The sequence below is a fragment of the Telopea speciosissima genome, chromosome 2 (genome assembly GCF_018873765.1).
Source record: "Telopea speciosissima isolate NSW1024214 ecotype Mountain lineage chromosome 2, Tspe_v1, whole genome shotgun sequence".
NCBI classification, from domain to species: Eukaryota; Viridiplantae; Streptophyta; class Magnoliopsida; order Proteales; family Proteaceae; genus Telopea; species Telopea speciosissima.
Genome location: NC_057917.1, coordinates 56,683,233 through 56,699,669, shown reverse-complemented (window position 1 = coordinate 56,699,669; position 16,437 = coordinate 56,683,233). Strand labels below are relative to the sequence as shown.

Genomic DNA, 16,437 nt, shown 5'->3' with positions numbered 1-16,437 from the left:
GCTTTATATAAAATACCATGTTTAGATAGTCTCGGTCGAAATTTCGACCGAGACTGAGAAACAGAGAGCATTTTTCCTCTTTTGCTTGGTTTTTGAAGGTTTTTGTTTATTTCTTCTTCAATCTTCCACTTCCCACTTGAATCCTTGCCGCATCTACGCCGGAATCACTTGGAGAACAAACTTCTTAGCACATCTGTGAAGCCTTTCCACTATTTCAGGTAAAAACATATTCTCAAAATTGATTTTTTTTAGGGAAATGCTTGATCAATATGTTTGTTTGTAATAAAATAAATATATGTTAGACACCGGAAGCCGATCTACGACTTCACGGTGTCGAATTTTTTTTTGGGTATATATATTATTTATTTATTTTTCTACTTAAAAAATTGGATTTATTTACAACAAAAATAAAAAAATAATAGGGGTTACGTATATTGTATGGTGATGAATTAAATATATGTTAGACACCATTGGCTGATCTATGGCCTCATGGTGTCAAAAATATTTTTCTGCCAATAATTAATTATTTTAATTTTTGAAAATTATAAAAAATAACAAAAAATATGAGGTTTTTGTTTTAAAATTACTGAAAAATATAAAAGTAAATTGTACATACTTCTTATTTGCTGCCCATTTACATATCTTTTCGATTTTGTTGTGCTAGGCCAATATTTATTTGAAAAATATTTTTAAAAATTGTTTTTAAATATGAGAAAAATATGAGGGTTAGGGGAAAAATACTAAATAGTTATATACTTATATACTTGTGTTAGTGCTCTTAAATCTTAATTCTTAAACATTTAAACTAAAAGAATTGATGTGCTTCAGTGATTAATGAATTGTCTTTTATTCATGCAATAGTAAACTAGTCTGATTATGACGAACCGTGGTAAACGACAGAACCAGAGGCAAGAGGGGCAAAGGTAGCCGGCCCAGACCCAGGGGGAGGGGAGCACACCCAGGCGCACTAGGGGTGACATTGCATGGTTGCATGACACTCCAATTGATGGGGATAAAAGAAAATCCCAATGCAACTATTGTCACATGCAGTTTTTGGGAGGTGGTGCCACTAGACTCAAACAACATCTAGCTGGGAATTCTCCTGAAGTGGTCGCATGTCATATGGTCCCTGTGGAGGTATCTAGGGCTGTCATTGATTACATGAAGGGAGGGAGTAAGGGGAAGGCTCAAAGGGAGAAGGCAAAAGTAGATCTTGAGGAAGCAGTGAGGTGTACAGCGGGAGGCCAATCAAGCCATCGTGATGATGATGATGATGACGGTGATGATGTCTATGTTCCTGATGATATAGAGACTGAGCAAGAGGCTAGGGATTGGAGACGAGCACAGATGATGAGCAGAGCCAGTTATCATGAGGATTAGGAGAGAGTCGAGAGACAGAGAGTAGGTGGTAGTGGAGGAGCTAGTACCTCTAGAGTTGGTGCTAGTGGTAGTGGAGGAGCAGGTACAAGTGGAGGAGGTGGGTTGCCTAATCCCTTTAGGAGATCACAGAGTACGAGGGCAGCTCCCCCTCCGCCTCCACCACCACAAGATGACCCAGCACTTCACCAAGCACCTGGTGTTTATAGAAAGAAAGGCAATAAACAACCAAAAATCAAGGGAGCATGAAAAAATCTGAAGGGGATGGTGACGGAATCTATAGCTAAGTGGATGTTATACCATACCATCCCAGCAAACACAGCACAAGACCCCTTTTATCAGACTATGATAGATTCCATTGCTGAGGCTGGCCCAGGGTATAAGGGGCCTACCCCATATGAGATTATGAATGTGTATTTGCCCCAACAGAAGAGAGAGCTTGAAGACTACATTAATGAAATGAGGGGGCTGTGGGAGAACTATGGGGTGACCATAATGTGTGATGGTTGGACTGGTCCTACAAGAAAGTCCATCATCAACTTTATGGTGTATTGTGATGGGAGGACAGTCTTTCTGAAGTCCGTTGATGCATCCAAGGAGAAAAAGGATGCAAAGTATATCTACAAATTCTGAAGGAAGTGGTAGAAGATGTAGGAGTGGGAACGTTGTCCAAATTGTAACGGACAACGGAAGCAACTACAAGAGTGCCGGTGAGAGGTTGATGCAAAACAATAAGTAATGGTTGTTTTGGACTCCATGTGCTGCCCATTGTATAAACCTCATGTTGAAGGACATGGGAAAGATCAAATTGGTACAACATGTTGTGGAAAAGGCAAGGCAAATGACCAACTTTGTCTACAACCATGGGTTTGCACTAAACCTCTTGAGGGAGAAGTGTGGGGGTGACTTAGTGAGGCCAGACATAACTAGATTCGCCACCAACTACATTGCACTCAAGAGTATAGAAACCAAGAAGTCTGGACTGAGATCAATGTTTGCTTCTGAAGACTGGTTCAACTGGAATGGGTCCAATACCCATGGTGGTAGGGAAGCACAAGCTACAATTTCATCAGATGACTTTTGGTCTAAGTTGCATAAAGTAGTACAACTTTTGGACCCAGTAGTCAAGGTTTTGCATATAGTTGATTCTGCTATCAAGGGACCAACCATGCCACATCTATATGCTGCCATAGACTTGATGAATGAAGGTGTTTACAATGCAAATCCACGAGGTAGCAAACACTTTCTCAAAATTATCAAGGAGCGCTGGGAAAATCAACTTATGTAGCCACTGCATAAGGCTTGTGAGTGTACACTCTTTGTTTTTTATGCAATTACATCTTTTAAAGTTAATTTGAAGGATATATTACTAACTAGTCAATATGTAATGTCAATTTCAGCATATTATTTGAACCCCAAGTACCAATACAGTCATAGGCTTGGGTTGAATAATAGTCTTATTGACGAAGTCAAAGAAGTAGTTGCCAAGTTGGAGCCGAATAGTAAATTACAGGCGGTATGCAACAATGAGGTGAGTCTTATAAGTTATAATTCATTTGGAATTACTCAATTCAATACTAAATAGTAACGAGTCATTACTAATTTTAAATATTTTCCAAATGATTATAGTTGAAGACTTTTAGGGATGCATTGGGAAGTTTTGGAACCGAAGTCGCACAAGAAGGCCGGACACGCGGTGATGCCGGTACTCATTAGTCATTACTCATTAGTCATTACTCAATTCAATATCTTATTCTTTTGAAATAAAGGTGACATGTTTCTTTTGTTGTAATGCAGCTGAATGGTGGGTGTTGTATGGGGGTTCGGCAAACAATTTAAGAAAAATAGCAATCAAGGTTCTCTCCTAGACATGTTCAACATCTGGCTGTGAACGGAATTGGAGTACATTTTCTCTCATCCACTCCAAGAGGAGAAATAGATTGGGTTCTGAACGTCTCTCTGACTTAGTGTATGTGCATTATAATTTGAGGTTGAAGATGCAACACAAACGCATGGGACAAGAGGGTATCAGGGAAAATATCGATCTCGCCGACATTTTCCAGGTGGAGTTAGATGATGAAGATCCTATTGTTGATTGGGTGAGGGATAGAGGTGAGCCAGTGTTAGATCAACCTGGAGGTAGACCTAACCCCATGATAGCTAAACACATAGAAGCTGATGTGGATGACTTCATGGCTGCAGAGGGTGAGGTACATGCACAGGACACGTCACCCATACCGTTCCAATCTACTGGTGGTGTTGATGAGGAGGATGAAGATTGGTCTATGTCATCTGGTGGACATGGTGGTGGTGGAGATGGTGGTGGTGGTCCTGGTAATGATGGACGTGATGATGATGGTGATGGTGGTCAAGTATATGAGGGAACTCGAGTCCCGTTTGTGGTACAAGAGCAGCAAGAGGCAATCCGTGCCCCCACCGGCCCCACACCAGCCACACGACCCACATCGTCCATCTCAACCTACTCGAGAAAGCAGCATGGCCAGTCCCGTCTTGGTGGTCGTGGTAGTGGTACTAGTAGGCAGGCTGAGCTTATGGACATTGATGCCCTATCTGGCTCTATTGGTGGACTGAGTATTGGCGATAGAGACAGTATATCGAGTGGGCATTTCCGTGCCCCATCTTTTCATGTAGACAGCAGTCCATCTCCAGCACAATCAAAGCATGGTTCATCTCATTCACATCCATGTGGCGAAGGGCATTCTGGGCAGTACCCTTGGGGGCAGCAGCCTATATCTTCTCCATCCATTCCCAATTTTGAGTATGACTCCCACTCACAAGGATATAGTGGATCGTCTTTTGTGGATGACTTCTTTTCCTACACTGGCTACCCAACCCACCAGCCGCAGCCGTACAACCCGTACATGCTCCCAGAGCCGTCATATGACTCATATCATAGTGGATCAGTGGGTAGTACTTCTTCACAGTTTGGTGACCTATATCCTAGGATAGGTTACCTTCAGCATGTTGATGATGCAGTTTACATGGCCACTGTGGATGACTATACTCGCTTCTTCTCCCAGACTATGACATGGCATGCATTTGTCCTACAGTCGGAGAGCAATACACGTCGGCTCCAGCGGACCATGAGTGGGGTTGATCCTGGACGGCAGAGTAGTTATTATTAGCAAATTTGTAAACATTTGAGATGAATGATGACTAGTTGACTACTTGACTTGTAGCCTTGTAGGGGACAATTGGGGATATTGACATATTGTGATTTGGAATGTTTGATATCATCTTCTTAAATCTTAACTCTTAAGTTGTTATTTGTTAACTTGTTATTGACTTGATGTCTTCTGTACTTAATATTATGATTTATGACTTAACTTATGAGTCATTATGTTTCCAACTTAGTTCCAAGTCAATTTACTTGTTTAATGTACAATGTGTATGTGTAAATGTGAAATTAACTAAGTTATACATTAGGGTTCGACCGTACGTTGCCAATCAATGGTGCACATCCAAAACACCATTTTTGGTGACTATTTTTGTAATTTGAACATTTAAATGTGTTTATATAGCCTAAAATAGGGTTTCCATGAAGTTTCAGGCCTTAACTTGGCCTAAAACCCGCCGAAATGACCTATCAAAACATACCAGAAAAAATACAATATTTCAACTGAAATATCCGAAATTTCGAATATTTCGGATATTTCGGTCAGCTCGAAATACCGAAACGAAACGAGTTCTCGAACTATGCCCTTACCAACAGGGGGTAAGGTGTTGGACAACCCGTGGTACAGCCGAAGGGTATGCCGGGGTACCATTCACTGTCCCATGTTAGCGTGTGTACTCCGCTGTGGGAATAAACAGTAGGGTTGTTCATTGAGGGTTTGTTGAGTTAGCTGCCTGGTGATATGCTTTCCTGGCGGGTCCTCACCGTGGTAGAATGGTTTCGCTCGGGTGACCGACGTCTGGAGCTACCTGGTGTCATGCTTTCCGGTTGGTCATTGGGGGTCTGTTGGGTTAGCTGCCTTGTGTCATGCTTTCCTGGCGGGTTCTCTTCGAGGTTAGCATCTACCACAGTAGTACTTATACCACATGAGACTTAGTATTCATGTTAGGAGCATACTAGATTAGCACATTCATCATGAATTATTGTGTTGTGTTTTGGATGCATTTCCTTACTGGGCTCAATTAAGAGCTCACCCCTGTGGATATCCTTATTTTTCAGGTGATTTAATTACTTTTAATGATGGATTTGTGGCGCTAGAGTTTGAAGTGCACGATACTTCGTGCGCATGTGATGATTGCGCATTCTTCTGATCTTGGCCTGACAGTCCAGGCTATCTCCCCAGTCTTTTATGCCTATAAATATTTCTGTACTAATATAATATAGTTCTTGTATAGTTTTACCCTGTAGTACCATTGAGAATTGTATAGTAGTATCACAAGCTTTATCCTTTATATAAATGAAATATCACATAGACTTCTCTTACTACTGATGTTACCTTCATTATTTAATTGTTTCCGCTGCCTTTGATTACTGTATTTGTGAGCAATGATTGTAAATAGGGTACTGCACTTGTGATCCTTGGGGATTAGTTGGATGTCAGAGACATCCCGCCACACTTGGCCCTTATTAACCGGGCCAGGGTATGACACTATTAGTACGTTATCGCCTCCCAACCTAGCGGCTAGGGTCCGAAGTGAAACTCCTATTTGGACTTTATTTTTGTAAGATCTGATAGTGTCATTATGTTTAAATGGCCTAAAATAGGCTGAGCACCAAGTTTCAGGCCCAAATTAGTCCTAAAACCCACTGAAACCAGCCTTCGAGTTTAAAAAAAAAATTACACCAACTCGCTGAGATCTCGGCCCAACTCAGTTTTTTGACTGGGCGAAACCTGTACCGAAACCGAATTCTTGAACCTTGTTAGAGAGCTGGGTGGTAATGCTGTGCTTCAGTTAATGAAAGTGCTTTGAGTTCCTTCCATCTATGTGTCTTTGCTTTGCTTCCCTTCTTTCCTTTTAGTGGCTTGTTTAGGCTTAATCATAGCCACCGTGTGCTAGCAATTGCCGCAAGGACACCCAATTGAGTAGGTCTGTGACAATATGGCTAGCACAACTCTTTTGTTTTTCGATAAATGAATGAATGTGTAGTCCAGCCACTTGAATCATGTGGATGTTTCCTTTTCAGTTTCCATAAAGGGGGCAGCCCTCCTGTTGTGCATAGAACATACCATAGTTATCAGATACCAGGTGCAGAGCACTGGTCTGTTCTACTCATACATGCATCTATGTGTTGACTGTTTACATTGTCTTAGTTGTCAAGGTCGTTGCTCAGTCTATTAGGTGGATGCCTTGGTTGCCTTGTTGGTGTCACCTTGCGTCCATGCCCTCTCCAATGCCTTGGGTCGCTTAGTCACCGTAATAACTATGCACACTGTAGTTTAATGACCATCCAACAATAAAAAGAACTACTACCCCATCTCAACATTTATGCTGATAGACCAGTACAAAGTAGAAACTCCATAAAATAAAAGAAACATGCAGACAGGAAAACTGAAAATGTGAATACAAGGCAAAACTATGCACAATAAACTTCAAACAGCTCCAGAGGGAACAAAAGGGCTGAATAGATATGAAACTATGAAAGTAGTAATACCTCCAAGGGAGTAAGGGGACATTTCCCACTGATCCTGATTGCTCCAGGCCTTATTACACGACCAGGTTTAGTAAACTTTCCCCTCCAACCTCTTTCTCTAGCGGAATTCATGTCATTTTTCTCTTCTTGTCCACCATCAAATACACAGCAAGAGAAGGCAACCATATCCTGTACATGAAAAGGTACAACCACAACTTACTACCACAATTTAGTTTGTAGGAAAAAGAAAAATAATAGCCATAGCTAACTAAAGATAGCTTTAAGCCTGTAAGTGGGAGCAACCATAACATGGACTTCAGAAAATCAAGATATTATGGATTCCCAATCTGACTGTAGAAAAATAAGAGCAAGAACTTCCTTGAAATTCTTTCAAAAGGAGTTTCCCTATAAAGCAAACAGAAAATTTTCACGCCCTATGAATGCTATGAACAGAATGGTTACAAAACTTCTATCAAGCTCAAACCTGACCTCCTCAAATCGTAGATGAACAGCAACATATTTTCCATTATTGGTTGCACTGCGTTCTTTCATTTTTTCAACCAAACTGTTTGCCAAAGTTGCTATAGGATTAGAAAACTGTAAGGCTTCATAATTTGCCAAGCATCTAAAACGTTGTACTGCTGGAGGAGCATCAAAGGACAATCGATTTGCAAAAGGAGAAATCCTGATGACCCTGCATTATATATGCAGAAAAATTTGTTTAAAATTATTCATTAAAATGAAAAATGAAGAATCGAAGTAAATATACATAATTAGCTATAAAAACAAGCCTCATGTATTATTATCCTACATCTAATCAGTGAATATAACTTTTAGAACATAAGTACATCTACTGTAGGATCACCTAGAATGAGAAACACCATAAAACACAATATTTCACATACAAGTCTTGTAAAAGAAACTAAATTCAGCTTTACCATTCCATGCATCTGTGCGATAAGCAGGTGAAAGGAAACAAGTAACAAAGAATATCGTAACTCACTGTTCTTCAAGTAGCTTTGGAAGAACTGCATCCCTATAGTATCGAATGGGTGACCAAGCCTTCACTTTGAAGTTATAAACATTTGTCAGGTTGTGGTCAAATCGTTCCATTAGGTATTCTGGTATCTTATCAACCACCCGTACAACATTTTTCAAGGTACTAATGAAGTGATCCTCATCATAGATGTCATTGAATTTGCTGCAAAAGAGCAGTATCAAAGTGTTCACCCACAAAGCACAGACTGATCTTGTTCACTAATTATTAACCAAACAAACACTTATTAATTGATGCGAATGCTCAGAATATGAAATACCAATGTCATCAAATAATATAACTGCTAATGAAACAATAAATTTCAATGAGTATGTATGTAGGCACTACTTTTAGCGCTTATGCACCAGGTCAGAAGCAGACTGAAAACAAATTTACTAATTTAACTCAAACTAGTAGAATCAAAAGATGGGATAACACATTACTTTAGGATCATATGCAGTGACCAATATTCTCAAAAGTGATGAGTGAACAGTACAAGGATCCCTAATGTAACTCAATCAACAACAACAACCATAACCTTATCCCAACTAAATGGGGTCGGCCACATGGATTCGATAGATGCTATGACAGTAATGGAAGTAAGAGAAATAAAAGGAGTAAAAGGGAGTTAGAAGAAAATAAGTAAAGGTATAAGTCGAAGCAGTAGTCAAAGCAGCATCCTGGGAACAATCCCCTACAAGGGGTCGGCTGCACGGGTCTTTGTCCTCCAAACAACTCTATCTATGGTCATATTAGGATCGAGCCCTACCACATGCATATCCTTTCTTACCACTTCTCCAATAGTCATTTTAGGTCTGCCCCTACCTCTTTTAGCTCCGTCAAGCTGAATTTGGTCATTCTTCCTTACTGGTGCATCCATGGGTCTCCGTTGGACATGCCCATACCACCGCAACCGGCTCTCACGGAGCTTGTCCTGGATTGGTGCAACTCCCAAATCGGTTCTAATACAATCATTCCTTACTCTATCTCTCCTAGTTTTGCCGCACATCCACCTCAACATCCTCATCTCCTCTACACTCATCTTGTCTATATTACTCTTCTTTACTGCCCAACATTCCGCCCCATAAGTCATAGCTGGTCTTATTACTGTCTTGTAGAATTTCCCCTTAAGCTTAACGGGCATGCGCTTGTCACATAACACTCCCGATGCACCTCTCCACTTCATCCACCCAACTTTAATTCTGTGGGACACATCATCCTCTATATCCCCCTCTTTGTTAATGATTGACCCCAGGTATTGAAAGCATTTACTTTGTGGTAACTCTTGCTCTTCAAGTTTCACCACTTCATCACCGCTCCTGTTTTGACTAAAGTTACACATCATATATTCTGTCTTTGTTCTGCTTAACTTAAAACCTCTTGATCTCCAAACCTCCAGTTTCGCATTAATCCCTTTCAGTGTCTCATCGATCAAAACAATATCATCAACGAAGAGCATACACCAAGGAACCTCATCTTGGATGTGTCTGGTTAAATTATCCATGATGAATGCAAACAAATAAGAGCATAGAGCTGATCTTTGGTGTAACTCAATTGTAACTGGGAACTCACTGCTTTGGCCCTCTGCGGTTCGGACATTCGTCACCACGCCCTCATACATGTCCTTAATTATATCCACATAATTACTTGAGCTCCTTCTCTTGCTTAGGACATGCCAAATGAGCTCTCTAGGGACTCTGTCATAGGCCTTTTCTAGGTCGATAAAGATCATATGGAGGTTCCTTTTGTGAGCTCTAAAAATATCCATAAGTCTCTTAAGAAGATAAATAGCTTTTGTCGTGGATCTCCCTGGCATAAAACCAAATTGGTTCTCCGATATATCAGTTTCTCTTCTTATGTGTGCTTCAATGATTTTTTCCCATAGCTTCATGGTATGACTCATTAGTTTTATGCCTCTATAGTTATTTGTAGTTCTAGATATTACCTTTATTCTTATAAATCGGAACTAAAGTGCTTCTCCTCCAATCATCTGGCATTTTCTTTGTACTCAAAATCTTGTTAAACAGCTTAGTTAGCCAAGATACCCCCCGTACTCCTAAGCTCTTCCACACCTTAATTGGAATCTCATCCAGTCCCAGAGTTTTACCTACCTTCATCTTTCGTATGGCCTCTTTAACTTCGACCTCGTCAACTTGTTGTAAATGTCCATAATGTGGGTTGGCTTCAAGACTTTTCCTCTCCACTTCCGAATCCATCCTATCAGTCAAGGCAAAGATGAAAGTAGGAAGCACACCAGGCCCAGATTAGATTCCAATAGAAGTGTGGAAGGCCGTAGTAGTATGTGGGGTTTATTGGTTAACCCAGCTGTTTAACAAGATTATGAACACAAGGAAAATGCCAGATGAATGGAGGAGAAGCATTGTAGTTCCGATCTACAAAAATAAAGGCGATATTCACAGCTACAATAACTATAGAAGCATAAAACTAACGAGTCATACTATAAAACTTTTGGAGAAGGTTATTGAAGCTCGTCTGAGAAGAGAGACTCATATCTTAAAGAATTAATTTGGTTTTATGTCAGGTAGATCCACGACAGGGAATTCCTTGCCCTAGCCTCCCATAGATCTCACACTAATCACCACGCTCTCATACATATATTTAATAACATCTATATATCAAATATTCAAATCGACATCCCTCTCTTTACAAGAACATGCCGGATTAAGTCTCTACGGACTTTGTCATAGGTTTTTTCCAAGTCAATAAAGATCACATGGAGATCCTTCTTGCTAGCTTTACATCTTTCCATGAGCCTCCTCAATAGGTAAATAGCTTCTGTCGTGGATCTACCTGACATAAAACCAAATTGATTCTTTGAGATATGAGTCTCTCTTCTCCGACAAGCTTCAATAACCTTTTCCAAAAGTTTCATAGTATGACTTGTTAGTTTTATACTTCTATAGCTATTGCAGCTGTGAATATCGCCTTTATTTTTGTAGATCGGAACTACAATGCTTCTCCTCCATTCATCTGGCATTTTCCTTGTGTTCATAATCTTGTTAAACAGCTCGGTTAACCAATAAACCCCATATACTACTAGGTCCTTCCACACTTCTATTGGAATCTAATCTGGGCCTGGTGTGCTGCCTACTTTCATCTTTCTTAAGGTCTCTTTAACTTCCGCCACACCAATCTTTCGTACATATCTATGACGTGTGGTGTCTTAATGAATAATACAATCATCAGAGTCATTTTGATTCGAACTATCTCCACTTAGTAGTTCAAAAATATACTCATCCCATCTCCTCAAATGTCCTCATCCCTTACCAACACTCTTCCATCCTCACCTTTAATACATCTCACATGGTCAAAATCTCTATTCTTCCTCTCTCTCATTTTAACTATATTATAGGTAGCTTTTCCCATTTCCTTTGTGTTTAGATTAACATAGAGGTCTTCATATTTCTTCACCCTAGCCATCCCCACAATCTTCTTAAGTTTCGCTTCTGGCCTCGCTATACCTGCTTTTATCTTCTGTTTCTTTAGTCTGTTGCCATGTCTTAAAATACTCTTTCTTGGTCTTGATAGCTGTTTGGACCTCATCATTCCACTACCAAGTCTCCCTAGGGGGATGACGACTACCCTTCGCTTACCCCAGAACTTATTTGGCAACCCTCTTAATACAAGTCATCATCTTGTTCCACATCAGGTGTCTCCCTCAAAGTCCCATTTTCCTTGTATGACCATATTATCAGTAAATGTGCATATGCACTCCCCTTTTAATCTCCACCACCTTATCTTAGGGTACATAGGTTTCTTCCTCCTACTCTTCTGTGCACTGAGGCACATATCCAGGACCACCAATCTATGTTGGGTGGTTAGACTCTCCCCAGGAATAACCTTACAGTCCTTACACAACATCCTGTCTACCCCTTTAGTTAGGAACAAATATATTTAACTGAGTGGTCCTCTCTCTTTTCAAAGAAAGTGTTCACAATGGATACATCATATTCTACCGTAAAGTCTAAGATTGAGGTCCCCTCCTCGTTCCTCTCCCCAACCTCGAAGCCTCCATGGACACATTCATAGCCTCTACGAAGGGGTAAGCAACACATTTGACAAACAGTGTGCATTGTACAAGGCTAGGATCCAGATAAAAGTATCAAAACTAATCACAGTTAATATCTCACAAGTATTCAACCCCCAATTGATCAGAAAAAAGGGAGGGATGCAGTAATTTCAAGTTTCATTCTTGAAATATTTTTCATTTCTTTATGACCCAAATGTTCTATAAAACCTGATCTTTTTCCAAAAGTTTCCAGCCTTTAGGATTTCAGTTTAAGGCTTGTTTAGAAAACTGAGCCACCATGACCTATTAGGGGAAAGAAACAGCTACATCTATGGATACCACAGATGTAGAATATATACTTCTTTAGATCCAGCACCAGTCACAGTCCAAGTCACAACCTGCTCTATTGGTGGTCTGTAATCCAAGTAGATTACAGAAAATTAGCTCAAACATTTGATAATTGCCTGTTTATTGCATCTTCATTGAGTTAAATACTACTGGTTTCATCTCAATGATTTTATTCCACTACCTTTTGCTTATATTATTATGTGAAAACATTATTTTCACTTTTTTATAAGTAGCAATTTATTGATATAGAGAAATATAGTGTAGACTATCGATACAGCAACAAAAACTACCACCATGAACAAGAGGAAAAAAAAAACAGAAATTCAATTCTACTAAGGCTTAAAACCGTGCACCCAAAAGCAAAGATGGATCACAATGGAATGGCATCCCTAAAACACAATCTAGGCCACAAAACCCCTTGTTTTGCCGGATCATCAACTACCATATTTGCAGAGCTTCAGTTCCATTATAAGCGAACTTGCAAATAGGATAAATAGTTCAAACATCTAATAATTTCCCGTGCATTGCGTTTTCATTGATTTCCTACATGTGAAAATACTATGTATTGTTGATTTTCGTAATCATGTGTTATATTATCAACTTTATATATGTCATAAATAATTGATGCAAGTGCATTAGACCGGTTGGATATATACGATCCCGTATGGAGGCTGAGGCACGTGCTTGTGAGGCTCACAAGGTACTGATGGCAGTCAATGGACTGAAAACAATCGAAAGGCCAAATATGTGGGTATAAGTCTGCATTCGAGAATAGTAGTAGTAAGAGTCTTAGTTTACTAAGTCATAAGCGTTTGAGTTAGATTAGGATACTAGTTAGTTAGAATAGATTCCACATTTGAGCTTGTTTTTCTAATTCATTGTGAGAGAGTGATAGGAGTTCAATTGTGGTCTTTTTAGGGATTTCAAAGTCTTTATATATGGTTGTTAGAATAAGTAGTTCTACCTGATAGGGGTAGTTTTGTCCTCTTTTATATTTGTTCTCCCTTAGCCTATTCTTATTTGGGTATTCCTAATATGAATTGGCAAGGGTAGCTTTCCTAATTCTAATATGATTATTGTAACTCTTTGATTATAAATAAAGGAGCTTGGTGATCCATATTGATCACTCAAGCATTCAGTTCTAAGGCTGTTTACATGGTATCAAAGCCAACTCTGATCTAGAAGAGCAGCTTTCTCAGGTTTTCTGTTCTCCACCCTTCTCGGTTTCTGGTTTTCTTCTTCTCCACCACTCTCGGTCTCTCTCTCTCTCATTCAGGGCAGCAACTATAAGGTGATCTAATGAAGATTTAGCTGCTGCCCTCAATGTCACCTCATTGGAGATCAAATATCCTTGGTGTGATCAGAACCTGCCACAGGTTTCCTCCAACCTTGGGGATCAAGCTGCTACTTCAACTCAAGCTTGATTTCTGTTTTTTTGGAGATTGATTCCCGCCATTATTGGTCTGCACCCTTCCCTGATTGAAGACTGCAGCTTTGAATCAACATAAATTCAGATTCAACCCTGCGATTTCTCTCATTCAAGGTTTTTTCCTAAATTTTCATAAATTTAGGGCTTTTTATTGGCTCATCAGAAGGAGCTAGTTTTTGGAGGACTTCTTCCCTACTACTAGAGGGAAACTCGACCTCAGTTTCAGCTTATTCTGATGGCTAAAAATTCTGCAATCTCAAAACCCAGGATTCTACTCGATTCTGACATCTGCCCTGCTAGGGTTTTTTATTTATTCATCAGAAGTTGCTGATTTTTTGAGGACTTATTACATACTACCTGAAGAGAATTCGATCCATGTTTGAGCCTATTCTGATGATTCAAATTGTGGGAATTTCAAAACCCGTGTCTTCTACACTTTCGACATCATGTCTGATCTTACTTCAGCTGACTCAGATGGATCTACTCGTCCAGAGTACCTTCCTTTTGCTTCTCCCACTAAACTAGATGGGACTAATTATATGATGTGGTCAAGGTCTACTTACCTTACTATTGCTAGCCGTGGCTACACAGGACACCTTACAGGCAGCCTTCCCAAACCTGTTGAAGAAGGACCTGCCCTGACTCGGTGGTTATCTAATGACTCTATGGTAATGTCATATCTTATACATTCTATGCATTCTTCCATTGCACCCGATTATCTTTTCCTTGACACTGCTGCCCAGATATGGAAGGCTGCAAAAGATACCTATTCCCAGGTTGGGAATGACGCTCAGGTATATGAGTTAAGAAAATAAATTCATGACACTAAACAGAATGAGTTGACTATCCCTCAATACTATGCTGAACTTCGCAAGTGCTGGTAAGAACTTGATCATTACTCTGATTATCAGCCTACTACATTCAATGACATTGCTGCGTACAGGAAGCATGTCGATAAAATTAGGGTTTATGACTTTTTGGCTGGCCTTAATGTTGAATACGATCCAATTAGGGTTCAGATTCTTAGCAAGGATCCCTTCCCTACACTGGAACAATCCTATGCATTGGTTCATATTGAAGATCGACGACGTGCAGCTATGCTTAATACTACACCTCTGGATCGATCAGCTCTACACACAGGGACTGGTTCTACTCCTCCTATTGCTGGAAATTCTAAGTCTGAAAAGGCAGCAGTCAAATGTGATCATTGTGGTAAGTTGTGGCACACAAAGGCCACATGTTGGAAGCTACATGGAAAACCAGCCGACTTTGAAGCTAAGCGTGCTGCTCAAAAATCGAAAAACAAAGCTAATCATACTGAGGCTGTCACTACTACTACTCCTACTGACACTGGACTATTCAAGGATGAACTTCAGGCTTTCCGTCGTATGTTACAGGCTTCCGCTACTTCTACTACATCACTCCTGCCAGTTCTTCCAACCCTCCAGGTTCAAATTTAGCCCACTCAGGTATTTCTTTTGCTTGTCATTGTGCATCGGTAGTCTCTTCTCCCTAGATCATAGACTCCGGTGCCACTGATCATATGACTGGTTCCTCCAGCCTATTTCATCGTTATTCTCCTACTTCTGGTAAAAATAAAGTCTGAGTGGTTGATGGTTCTCTCTCTTCCGTCTCTGGGAAAGGATCTATCAGTTGCTCTCCTTCTCTAACTTTATCATCTGTTTTACATATCCCTAAATTTACCACTAATCTTCTATTCATCAGTAGTCTTACCCGTGATTTAAATTGCAAAGTAACTTTTTTCCCTTCACACTGTGTTTTTCAGGATCTGGCAACAGGGGCAACAATTGGATGTGGTAAGATGCATGGTGGATTGTATCTGCTTGATAATGGGAGTCCTACTTCACAACCACCACTTCCTTCTCTTATTCATCAAAGCTCATTAGTCTCTTCTAAACTTCAACAATGGCATAAAAGACTAGGTCATCCACCTTTAGGCACTCAGTCTTTTTTATTTCCAGCATTAGTTAAAGAGTGTAATAAGGACGATTTTTTTTGTGAGGCCTGTGTTTTGGCCAAACAACATTGTTCCACCTATTCTATTTCTAATAAGAGAAGTTTTTCTACTTTTAATCTTGTTCATATTGATGTTTGGGGACCTAGCCGAAAACCTTCCCTTAAAGGCCATTGTTGGTTTGTTTCTTTTATTGATTGTTATTCTAGGAGTACATGGGTTTATTTAATGCATAACAAAAGTGATGTCTTCTCCTGTTTTCAAAATTTTCATAAGATGGTTCAGACCCAATACAATGCCACTCTCAAGATATTGCGGAGTGACAATGGCAAAGAATATATGAATGGTTGGTTCCAACACTATCTTGCTGCCCATGGAATTCTCCATCAGACCAGTTGTGTCGATACCCCAGCCCAAAATGGTGTGGCTGACAGGAAAAACCGCCACCTCCATAAGGTGTCTCGGGTGATTATGTTTGCCCATTCTGTTCCTTCCCAATATTGGGGAGATGCTGTCCTTACTGCAGCCTATCTCATTAATAGGCTGCCTACCCGAGTCCTTGACTCACAAACTCCTACTACTTTATTACAGGGATATTCCTCCTTTGTTGTTCCCACCTAAAGTTTTTGGTTGT

The 16,437-nt window shown here is 40.0% G+C and overlaps 1 protein-coding gene across 2 annotated transcripts in view; it reads right to left on the bottom strand.

Moving 5' to 3' along the window:
• LOC122650360 (protein ESMERALDA 1-like) overlaps positions 1 to 16,437 on the bottom strand; it is a 64,508-nt gene that overhangs the window by 7,220 nt on the left and 40,851 nt on the right. For both annotated transcript variants that reach the window (XM_043843770.1, XM_043843771.1), the window contains exons 5-7: positions 7,989 to 8,186; positions 7,475 to 7,679; positions 7,007 to 7,174 (exon numbers count right to left, since the gene is read on the bottom strand). In XM_043843770.1, the coding sequence (XP_043699705.1) occupies positions 7,007 to 7,174; positions 7,475 to 7,679; positions 7,989 to 8,186 (571 nt within the window). The remainder of the gene's footprint in view (positions 1 to 7,006; positions 7,175 to 7,474; positions 7,680 to 7,988; positions 8,187 to 16,437) is intronic.